General features: G+C 41.0%; 1 protein-coding gene across 1 annotated transcript; it reads left to right on the top strand.

The window, feature by feature from the left end:
* Positions 1-243: 243 nt before the first annotated feature.
* Positions 244-9,775, top strand: LOC143146651 (cytosolic 10-formyltetrahydrofolate dehydrogenase). The gene is made up of 7 exons (XM_076311124.1): positions 244-429; positions 719-1,058; positions 1,150-1,384; positions 3,511-4,190; positions 5,127-5,541; positions 7,633-8,291; positions 9,060-9,775. The coding sequence occupies exons 2-7, from the start codon at positions 923-925 to the stop codon at positions 9,635-9,637; spliced, it is 2,703 nt and encodes a 900-aa protein (XP_076167239.1). The 5' UTR covers positions 244-429; positions 719-922; the 3' UTR covers positions 9,638-9,775.
* Positions 9,776-12,577: the final 2,802 nt, after the last annotated feature.

Genomic DNA, 12,577 nt, shown 5'->3' with positions numbered 1-12,577 from the left:
TGAAAATGAAGTGCCGGATTCGACATAAAAAATTAATCAGTGTTGATTCGCGAATATACAAAATATATAATAATGCTCTGTCATAGTTCCACTATTTGACGAGATTTCTTCGAATCTAGTGGGGAAATACAACGAAACGCGCATGTCATTTAACAACAACAAAATCGATGAACTCGTAGATAAAGAGGAGGTCGCCTGGAGAATCGGTGGCGTACTCTCGAGACGTTCTCGGCTTTCGTGCGCGGTGTAGTCAGCTTATATAAAGTGACGCATTATAGCACGGTTCAATCCACAGCCGTGAGTACACCATAGTGTCAAATAAGTGCGAGAGAATTCGTGATCAGAGTGACTGGAAAAGTGAACGTTGGACAGACTCCGATGCTTTTTCTGAAATACTTTCTTCCTTGGCGGGCGTACTCCGTGAACTCGGTAAGATTTTCTTCGTAGGTTATACAGTTGTAAATAATGGCATAAATATTGTAGTCACCAGTAGTGTTTACGACCCTTTCCGAGCTATGTAACAATGGTAGACAGTAGCGGGATGACAGTCCGGACAAAACATATGGTAGAAGTGCCGACGTTGAACTTGCTTTACAGCTGACAATACAAAATGTCCATCGTAGAAACAACACGCATTATTATTTATTTATTTTTTCCTCTTCTTCCCTGCACAAGCTTTTCACGACCTTTTCCTCCTCATAATCTATTTTCTTTGCAGTTTGCTTAAAAACACAGAGAAACACCTACTCTCGACAAACCAGACTAATGTTGCAACTGGATATGTACAAGACGTACACTGTTTACTAACAACGGATATTGCATGTTCGGTCTATCTTTCGTTGAATTGAGCTAAACCAGTGCGATAGCGTTGTCAAATCTTCACGGTGAGATTGTGTGACATTTTCTTCATATCCAGACGGCAATGGCACGACTTAAGGTGGCAATAATCGGACAGAGTCCATTCGCGAGTGAGGTATACAAACTAGTTAGGCAAAACGGCCATCAGATCACGGGGATTTTCACTATTCCCGATAAAGGAAACCGGGAGGATCCTTTAGGTAATTTTTCGGGAAAATACCTTTGATCGAACATTGTCGTCTCGTCAATAATAATGCGTTTGCTAAAGCAATTGGTTGTGTTCGAACCCAGCTGCTTCAGCGAAGGCAGACGACATCCCGGTGTTCAAGATCAAATCATGGAGGAGCGGTGGCGTGACCTTACCGGCAGTGTTGGAGTTGTACAAAAGCATCGAGGTCGATCTGAACATTCTTCCGTTCTGCAGCCAATTTATTCCCATGGAGGTGATCAATCATCCCCGTTACAAGACCATATGCTATCATCCGTCGTTACTGCCGAGGCATCGCGGGGCGAGCGCCATAAATTGGTCAGTCATATCGAAATTAACACAATTAACGCGATTTACGATAGTTGCAATACAATAAAAACGGGAGGGAGTTTGATGGGCATAACGATGCGGTTATTTGTACGAGCGCGGTTATCGGTGAATGTTAATTGGATACAATCGATCCTGGCGTCGATAACTAACTTTTTTCTACGTTTGTCAATAACCAAGTACTCGGAGTAATGCTCGTTGAAATTTCAACGACCCGTAATCACCATTCTCCCACTGTTCGGTGTCTCGGACCGAGCGTAATCCGATCCCTATGAGCAGAGAGAGTGATTAGACGTAGCGAGAGAAAGGGAGAAAGGAATGACGTGCAGCGACGATCGAACTGGAACGCTTCGAAGAAACTTCGCACGCGTTGCGTCAAATCGCTTATTTACGAAAATTTCAATTTTATTTTAATTTTTTTTTTTATTAGGGATAAAGTTTGTTTCCTTCACGTTGTGTTTGGACTCATTTTGATCGGGAGAACCTCGGTAATCCACCAATATCGTTACGATAAAGATAAAGTGGAAAAATAAAAAATTTTAATCCTTGTAATCGGATGATTCATTATAGTGCGTGCGGTGTTCCTTTGAAGTCCTCGAGATCGTCCATCTCCACTCGGCACAATATTTCTTTCTCGTTTACTTTCACTATGTTTACATACATAGTGTCGAGAGCCTTGCGACTCAAGCCCGAAACAATTCTTGGAATAAAATCGCTACTTGCTCCGCGATAACTCCAATAATTTCAACACCGACACTCGATTTACTTAAATTTAATTACTGTATCCGAGTACTCCAAGCGTTTCCTGCCTAGATAAATCAAACGCACAGTAACAATTTTGTTTCTACGCTTTCGCTTTAATTATCTTTTAGCCAGTTTTACAATCTATCAAGTGCCGGTATCGAAAATTCGAGCAAAAAATAACGATCTTTAACATAATTACCAGAAACGTGAAAAACCTTTACCCGGGAGTAACTTCACTTTTTTATAGCCATCGAGTACGGATTCGAGTAGATTCTAAAATATTTGGGCTATCTTAAATTTTAATTTAGTAAAATTATACAAACTTTCTGCAAATCTAATAATAATTAATCAGCTTCTCCCTTACAAAAGTAGAACAAAAATTTACGCGGTAACTTCCTTCGAAGCCAATTAAATATTGTATAAAAATATAGAAGACACGCGATTCCTATAATTATTATCCACTGTCCGGTGAAATTTATTTTGGAAAAATTATGACCAAATCGAGAGAATAGTCGCGGAGAACAAGTCGTACAGAAACAAATAAATTAATCGATAAATTTCAGTTGAGCATTTTGCATTTCGTATAATTTATCCATAATATATATATACTTTTATTTATAGTCCATTTAATTATGACTTTCGTTATATGGGTACCCGGGTAACCGGTTATCGAAGAAGTATACGTGTACATAAGTTTGAAGTTTTCGTATTAAAAACCTTCCGATTATGTTTTTGTTCCGCGAACGTAAATTAACCCAAAATTGACGAACGGTTTTGCAATATTTCAACAAGAACGCAGAAAATTTTCGTACGAACGTAGTGTCCAGGTACCCGGTTATTGACACAAGGATTAAGGAACTGGTTTGTCTCGCGAGTGATGGTGGGCGTTCGAATTCTCCCTCTCGAAACGATTCGAATCTTTCGCGAGTACGAAGTCTCAAATCGGTTCGTGTATTATCCGAAATCGAAAGTTCTTAAAGTTATCGAAAAATCTTGAAACGTGATAGATACTTCCATACGTTTCGAACGATATTATTTCCATAAAACATCGTAGAGAAACGATAACGTCCGTGCAACTTTAAATACGAACTATCGAAAATACATTTACGATACACGCCTTTACGATCGCTAGAAATAGTATTGACCAGGATTTCATCTAATTAACCAGTAACATACTTATTCGAGTAACAGAGGACGGGCGAGTAAATATTTATTCGTTGCGTAAGCGATAACGTTATCTCTTACGTGCAGCACGGGTGTATTCGTGGTGTGTTATACATACACGCAACACACCCATGAGCCGCTCGAGAGACGAGGCGCGACCGAGTGCGTTATCTCAGTAATATGTTGACGTTTCCTCCCGTGATCTTCAGGACGTTGATCGAGGGAGATGAGACGGCTGGATTATCGGTGTTTTGGGCGGACGATGGTCTCGATACTGGCCCGATTTTGATCCAGAGATCCTGCACGGTGGACCCGAACGACACGGTGGACAGTCTGTACAATAATTTCTTGTACCCCGAGGGGGTCAAAGCTATGGGTGAGGCGGTGGAGCTCGTGGCGGAAGGTTCCGCGCCAATGATTCCCCAGCCGAAAGAGGGAGCTACCTATGATCCGATGATGAACAAAAAGGAGCTTCAACGCTTGGTCTGTTCGAAACCCGCCAAGCAGATTCACGACTTCATACGCGGCTTGGACAGCAACCCGGGTGCCTGGACAACGATCAACGGTGAGGAGGTTCGTCTATATGGATCCACTTTGTGGAACGGTGATCAACTGCCGGACCACGAGACCGAGGTGACCGTGGACAATCGAGTGGGTATCGTCCACGAGGGTGGATTGTTGATAAACGCCGGTGACGGCAAGTACGTGAACGTGGAGAGGATAAAAATCGGCACCAAAATGATGCATGCCAGCAAATTCGGTCAGAAAAGCGAGGACCTCGTGATAGAGTTCACGGAGGAGGAACTGAAGACCAAGGACACTTTGAAGAGTATCTGGAAAGGCATCCTGAACACGGACATCGACGACGACACCGATTTCTTCGCGCTCGGTGAGCGAACGATGGATCTGTACGCGTTGCGATCCTCGAACGGCGGGCTTCGGGTCAATTTTGACCCGAGAGGGTTTGAATTTTACTGCACGCGAGTCTCGAATCGAAGTTCCACCTTGTTAGATTTGTAAGTTCGGTGATTGTTCGGAAGTTGATCCTCGTTACCGATTTTCGACGACCTTGAGATATCTTGTCAAGGTCATCGTTTCGAAGAACTTTTTCTCGTACGAACTTACGCGTGAAAATACGCGCGACAGTTTATATTGCATTGTGTCCGTTACAATAGTTCCGAGTTCCGAACACATCGGACAATCGGAATTCTTTTGTACGTTATTATTCTTGTTCAGATATTTAACACCTACTTTTTCTAAGCGTATTATTTCGTCGAATTACCAACGGAAAGCTTCTGAGTAAATACTAAAGCGACTACAGAGGAATTTAGAATCTCAATACTTGCATCCCCGTTTGCGATCAAATCTGATCCACCCTGACCTAATCGTTCTAAATTCTTGTGTCGTTGGACAAAATTGGAATAGATCAAATTTGATTAGATTGTTCCAAATACTTTTGAAACTAACCCCATTTCCACTAGTAGATACCTTTTCTCGACTTTACCCTCGATATCGTAGCATCAATATTGTTTTGCAAATATTTCGGAAACTAAAGCCGAGCGACGGTAACGTGTATAGGAGAGAATTGTTCAGAACGATGACCTTGATAGTGTATTTCAATTTAATCGAAATTGGCGAGGAGGCCAAACTTCCAAACGATTATCGTAAATTCATTGTTCGTTTACTTCAACGAGCATAAAAGCGAGTCATTGGCTACGGTTGTGGCGTAAATATTACACGGGGTCAGAATTGACCCGGAGCCCAACGAACGAGAGTTAAAGGCGACGATTCGATGGTGAATTTTGAACGGCTGTTTCACGTTCAGGGGCTGGAAGCATGGACGTCGTCCGGTTGGTCGAGGAAATCAAGGACAATTTAGGGGTGACGGTGCAGAACATCGACGTTTTTATGGCGCCCGTTTTTCTACAATTCGCCACGACGGTGGTCCTGGTGACGCGGGGCGTCACCTCGTCCAAGGAGGTTAAATACGACGCTGTGGAGCTACGAGCGAACAACATGGACTTGAAGTTCCCGAAACAACTGTTCATCGACGGGCAGTTCGTAAACGGTCACGGAAAACCCATCGACTCGATAAACCCACATGACGAAACCGTCATCTGTTCCGTGGAAAGTGCCAACGCCGAGGACGTGGACAAAGCGGTGAAAGCTGCCAAGAGAGCCTTCGAGGAGGGAGAGTGGAGCAAAATCAGCGCCAGAGAACGTGGCAGTCTTCTCTTCAAGTAAGTAACGCGGTATGGTGATAATTGAAAAAAAAAAATATTCGAAGAAGTCCGATCGATCGACGGACACATCGACATAAAATTTTCGTACGTTTGAAAAAAAGTTTCGGACAATTTGAAATTGTTGAACGAAACGTATAACTTGGTTTCAAATAGGGTGAAATACCTGGTACTTGCAACAATGGTCGAATAACAGCGAGAAACGGTTTACGGCGCAACTGTCTGTTCATCCCCTCCCCACTACAAAGGGGATTCCCCTTGATACATCTCAAAACTCGGCGGTCGAGCAACGTAACCCGATCCGAGTTCCAATATCGGTGAAATATGTAGGTGACACTTAATACGTCGATGAAACTTTTTTATTTACGTCTATTTTCTAACGAAACTTTCAAAGAATATTCTATGACCCAATAATTCCACCTAGTATCCAGATTAAGGTGGAATATGATAAAATTTGACGAATTTGATATTCTAATGTATTGTATAATACGAACAATATTTAACGAGTTATTATATAAGCGAAATATAATTCGAATTGTAACGTGTTCGGTTTCGTTTTAATCGGAGAAGACGAGACCTAACGCGTTTTTCGATTAGAAATGTCGAGTCTTGTTTAAAGTGTCGATTGCTAGGCACATTAACCTTGACAAGGATTTTACCTCGATTCTCATTACATATTATACGTTTACGATAAGTGTTTAACTTGAAACTTTGTGTACGTTACAAGCTGCAGATGTAAATACTTCTTCGATCGCTTCGACTAGTCACCTTCGAATAACTATTCGAACTGGAAGGTTCCGTAAGTAATTAATCATAGTCTGAGAAAGGGCAAAGCTTTGCCAATGATTCCAACCGGTAGATTCGAGATATAAAACGTGAAAGGAATTGGAAACCTTTGCACGGTCTTAGGTGTTATCAGACGATAAACTGAAAAATATAAGCTGCTGTTATAAATAACAGAAACGACCGTCGTATCTATTAAGTGATTCCACTTATAAAATAATCGATACTACCATACGATGACCTTTTTAATAGCATATCATTTTCGTTTGAAAAATTGTTCCGTTGCTCCTACAGTTTAAAAGAAAATTAACTGCTAATTTTTACTGGAACACCCTGTATACTGTACACACTTATGCATTATATTTTATTAATGCGCACGTTATTTATTATTCTTTGTTATCGGCCATAACTGACAGTAAAATAAGACACAATTCACAATATAACAAAATAATAGAAATGTAGCAACAGTGAATATTATATGTTACGAGATAAGCTAGAATGTCAATGTCTCTGAGATTAGATAAAATGCAATTTACGTACGTACTTATGCGTGTACGTGTGTACATGTTTACTTATCTACGGAAGGATCATCAGCTTCGGATGACAGAAATTTTTTTTATTTCCAATAATTCTTAAAGTCTTCTTAGATATAGGGTATGCAACAATTTATGGGTATATCTTTATATCAAATATAAGAAAAAAAGTTTTTATAAACATATGCCCAATACGATTTTATTTCCCCGTTAAAGACGTTATCGTCTTTCAATAATTTTTGCGATAAATAAAATGTTCAAAAGTCTATATTTGAACCGAAGATACCCCCTTCGAATAAATTCCACAGTCGAACAACTGGTACGACTATACAATACAAAAATACCTGTAACTGAAAAAAAAACGGTCATACTGGGTATACGTTTATACAAACTTTTCTGTTTATTTTAGTATACGAAATTTCCTTCCACAATTACGTCCACACATTTTGGAACACCCTGTATCTAAGACGACTTTAAGAATTATTAGAGATACGACATCCTTTCCCCGAAAGATAGGGTCATTTTTGACCCCCCAGTATCTTCGAGCCTTATCACTTCGACGTGTACGATGCAACGGTAAACAAATTCGATCTTGAAAAAAAAAAACCCGGTCAAGGTCAATCGTCAACAAACAAATCTCCACCGATCCAACGGTACGAAGTCGAGTTGTGGTCTTTGCACACCTATTTTGATACGTTCTGTACACTTTAAAGAAGTACCTCGATAAAAGTCGTTTCTTCAAGAATTTGTAACTAACATACCGATGCGTTCGTAGGTTGGCCGATTTGATGGAGGAGCACAAGGAGGAGTTGGCGACGATCGAGAGCCTGGACTCAGGTGCTGTGTACACGTTGGCTCTGAAGACCCACGTGGGTATGTCCATCGAGACTTGGAGGTACTTCGCCGGTTGGTGCGATAAGATTCAAGGTTCGACGATACCGATCTCCCACGCAAGGCCCAATCGCAACCTGACGTTCACGCGGAAAGAACCGATCGGTGTCTGCGGTCTGATCACACCCTGGAACTACCCCCTGATGATGCTCTCGTGGAAAATGGCGGCCTGCCTAGCCGCTGGGAACACGGTGGTGATGAAACCAGCCCAGGCGTCACCGTTGACGGCCCTGAAGTTCGCGGAGCTCGTCGTCAGAGCTGGCTTCCCACCCGGGGTGGTGAACGTGGTCCCGGGGAACGGTACTATAACCGGAAACGCGATCTGCGATCACCCACTGATCAGGAAACTCGGTTTCACCGGGTCCACGCAGATCGGCCAGTTGATAATGAGATCTTGCGCCGACAGCAACTTGAAGAAGGTATCGCTGGAACTGGGCGGCAAGAGTCCTTTGGTCATATTCGAGGATGCTGACATTCAACAGGCGGTCAAGATCGGAATGAGCAGCGTGTTCTTCAACAAGGGAGAAAACTGCATAGCCGCTGGTAGGTTTTAACATCCGTGTGCGTAGGTACTTGACACTCGTCTTGAAAGATGAGTCTCGAGTCCTCCATTACGGAAGACCAATACTTCGACGCACCTAGCTACGGAAACTTTAATATTTGAAAATACAAAAGATCGGGTAAACTATTGGGTTGTTCGGAAAGTCATTTCGTTTTCCAAAATGGAGGATATATAATTTAATAAGATGTTTATACACTCTAAAAAAATCGTGTTTCATTTTCACAAAAAAAAAAATACAGAACGAAATGACTTTCCGAACAACCCAATAGTTTGTAAATGTTAATTCTATCTACTGTTCGTTCGCGATAAGAAGGCAAACGAGTGTTCACATCCCCACTCGAGTCTACCAGTTCCCCTATCACCGCACCTATTGGCCGCTGTCGATTTTCTTCACCGTTCTCGGCCAATAGCAATGATGCGCGCAATGGTAGGGGAACTGGTAGACTAGAATGTGTGTGTGTGAGGACTCGTTTGCCTTCTTGTCGCAGACCGACAGTACCTTTTATCGAATATGCATCGCAATACAGCAACTTTTTAACTCTTTCTACTTGCAAGAAATACTTACTCTTCTCGACAGGATGAAAATATGTTTCATACGTCCGATTATTTACGTTCACTGCTAGCGATAACTGTGCTCCAGCTGAGTGTACAAATAATATATACATACGATAATCAATGAAAAAATAGCTATAATAAGCTTTCTTGATTCGATTGGACGTAAAGTTTCACACTTGTGCTCTTTTGAACAGGTCGACTGTTCGTCGAGGAGTCTATACACGACGAGTTCGTGAGGAGGATCATCGAGGAGACCAAGAAGGTCACCGTGGGCGATCCGTTGGACAGAAGGACGGCTCATGGTCCGCAAAACCATAAAGCTCATCTGGACAAGCTCGTGGAATTCGTTGATCGCGGTATCAAGGAGGGAGCGAAACTGGTGTACGGTGGCAAACGATTGGATCGTTTAGGATGGTACTTCGAACCGACGATCTTCACTGACGTGAAGGACAACATGTACATAGCGAAAGAGGAATCGTTCGGTCCTGTGATGATAATCTCGAAGTTCACCTCGAAGAAGATGGACGAGATGATCGCCAGGGCCAACAATACGGAGTACGGACTGGCTTCCGGTGTCCTGACGAAGGATATCGGGAAAGCATTGAGATTCGCCGAGAAAATCGAGGCTGGAACTGTGTTCATCAACACGTACAATAAAACGGATGTAGCCGCGCCTTTCGGCGGGTTCAAGATGTCGGGCTTTGGTAAAGATCTTGGTCAGGAAGCACTGAACGAGTACCTAAAAGTGAAAACGATTACCATAGAATATTGATGGAGAAATTTGAGCATTCATTCTGTTTGTACATTCCATTTTAACTTGATAACCATCACTCGCCCCTCATCGTGTATGTTCCGTGTACGTGTTTGTAAATCGTTTTATATTTTAAAAATAAATTTTACACATTTGTAAGTTTCGTTTTATTCGCCAATTTCATCATTTCGACCGGGCGAAGATAATCGTTATCTTTGAGGGAGACACGGTGTAGACGGACGCGAAATCTCGCTCCCACGCATGCCAGTCACATAAACAGTTTTTACACCCGGGACCCTAGGGTCTCCCTTCGAAACTCCAGATGCTTGGGCCTGGTTTTTTGTTCGGAGACAAGTGTGCGTTGCTTCTGTGGGCAGCCGGCCGTTACGCCATTCAACTTTCCTCGCTTCTTCCCCCTCACCCCTAAAACGTCTCATAGGTCTCCCTCCCCTCCACGATCTACTGTTAATCTATTTTCTTAGCGGATGATTTCAGACGGTTCGTCATTCTTCTCCCCTGGCTATAGAATTAGTTCGAACGTTCGTTTCAAATATTCGACCCGACGACCAAAACGCGTTCGATGTGGTTATAAGGAACATTATTCGTTCGAGATCAAAATTGGATACATTTGTTTTGTACAATTCGAAAATCTATGTCACGATAGCTAGAAAAATAGAAATTAAAAAAACCATTGACTAAGGAGAAAGAAACAAATTTTTGGAAATTTAAAAATTAAACATGTTATAAAAGAAAGGAAGCAATTTTTGGAAATCGAACGATTTTGAGTAATTTAAAAATGTCTCTTCGACGCTACGATGAAATGTATTCAATGAGTTTATAAAGAACATTATTCGATCGAGATTAAAATCGCACAAATTTTATTTATACAAAAATAAAAATGAAAAAGACCATTGTCAAGAAAGAAAGAAACAAAGTAAAGTGAAGAAAATGAAGGAACAGTTTGTTGAATATTATTTATCTTCTCTATAAATTGTAATAATGAGATTTAATTAATGAGACAGTAAATGTAGATGAAAAATGATAAATAAAGAGGACAAATTGAAACATTTTCTTCGAATTCTCGATTATCTTTGCCCGAAGTACGGATAAAATTAAAAGAAAAAGGGACAGATATATCCTGTGAAACTATTCAGAGACGATTAATCAACGATAACGTGAAATTTTCCGTGTTACCATTGAAGAACTACTTTTGTCGCGAAAGTATATTGAAAAACGGACTACTTGGACATGCTCGAATATCGACCGTGATTTGGATAAAGTTGTTTCCTCGGATGAATCTTCTTATAGGCACAATCTTCAATTCGCTGTGCCTGGTCATCACCGATCGACATATTTCTCCAGAGGACAAGTTAAGCACCAGATAAAGGTGCGTGTTTGAGGCTGCTTCTTAAAATGAGGATTTGGAAATTTATACTTGTTTACGGGTAATTTAAACGCAGAAAGAATGACAAAAATTTATAAAAAAGTTCTTTCGTCATGCACCGGCAAATGATTTGTAAGAGAAAACAGAAATGACCCTAAAGACAGTAGTCGACTTTACACGCGATGGAAAATCGAAAAATACATGAATTTATTTCATATATATTACCGAAACTTTTAATTTTCTCTTCTTATAATATATCGAAGTTGTTTCAAACAATCTGAGAGAAAAATTACTCGAAACTATGATACACAGTAGTTGATCAAATTATTATAAACACTTTGAAACTACTTACTTGAAGTTTGATCAAGTATAGAATTGAAAATACACTTAGCAGTATCTTGCAATTGCTTTGAAGCTTTTACAGTATAAAAAAATATATACATATTCTGGGTTAAATCTATCGAAAGCCTGGTTTGTAAGTCATACTGTTACGAAGTTATACTAAAAAAACTAAAAAATGCGGAATCTTTGATTTCACTGCCCTTAAAATGAAATTTAGCACAGAAGAAGAATAGTTTTGTGTTATTGGGAACTCACGCTACGTGTATACATCGTTTTAGAATTTTTGGAATTATCAGTTGACGAGTGTCTCTCGTAATCAAAAAGAATATGTACGATACAACGATAACATTTTCATGCGATAACAACGAACAGTTATTAGATTACTCAAGTCATGTTCTTGTTAGGCTATATGACATCCTTGCAAGTAAGAAGAATACTTACGATAATTTTCACGGGATTACAACGAACAGTTACTAAATTACTCAAGTCAATGTTCTTGTTAAGCTATATGACATCCTTGCAAGTAAGAAGAATACTTACGATAATTTTCACGGGATTACAACGAACAGTTACTAAATTACTCAAGTCAATGTTCTTGTTAGGCTATATGACATCCTTGCAAGTAAGAAGAATACTTACGATAATTTTCACGGGATTACAACGAACAGTTATTAAATTACTCGAGTCATGTCCTCGTTAGGCTGTGCAACACTCGACTCTTTGTGAAAAAAAATAACTTCGAAGACAGCGCGCGTAACATCGACCAAAAGATAAACGAAAGGAACTCCCTCCCCCCAGGGCTGACGGACACGTGTTGCTTGTACCTGGGGGCACCGGTAAGAACCTCCATAAAAGGCCCCTACGTAAGTAGGTGTGCATGGTCAACAACCCCAAGGGCAGGAACAGCTGTTCCCCATAAACATTCCTTCTCCCTCTACGTTTTCCTCCTCCTCGTTCTTCCGTTACCGCATCCCACCGGAACCTTCTGCAAGGAACACCCCTGGCAATGGGCGAAGGTTCGCTCTCCCTTGGCCTCGTTTTGCCAAAAGAACAGATTTCACGTGGTGAGGATCCTACGGTTGAAGTGATGAAACATTAGACCCAAGGTGAGAACCTGGGTTTAAGTTCAGAGTGACACATCAAAAGAATGGAGGCTCCTATAATCGATCATACTGCGAACAAACGCACCTTGTTACATCAGGAAGGATCTGAGAAAAGAACTTATAATCGAAGAA

Source organism: Ptiloglossa arizonensis, chromosome 5, assembly GCF_051014685.1.
Source record: "Ptiloglossa arizonensis isolate GNS036 chromosome 5, iyPtiAriz1_principal, whole genome shotgun sequence".
Classification (NCBI taxonomy): Eukaryota; Metazoa; Arthropoda; class Insecta; order Hymenoptera; family Colletidae; genus Ptiloglossa; species Ptiloglossa arizonensis.
This window is presented reverse-complemented; position numbering and strand designations above follow the sequence as displayed.

Coding starts and splice junctions, on each gene's coding strand:
- LOC143146651 (XM_076311124.1), top strand. CDS start 923: ATGGCACGACTTAAGGTGGCAATAATCGGACAGAGTCCATTCGCGAGT. Junction 1,059..1,149: donor AAACCGGGAGGATCCTTTAG/GTAATTTTTCGG, acceptor GTTCGAACCCAG/CTGCTTCAGCGAAGGCAGAC. Junction 1,385..3,510: donor GGGGCGAGCGCCATAAATTG/GTCAGTCATATC, acceptor CGTGATCTTCAG/GACGTTGATCGAGGGAGATG.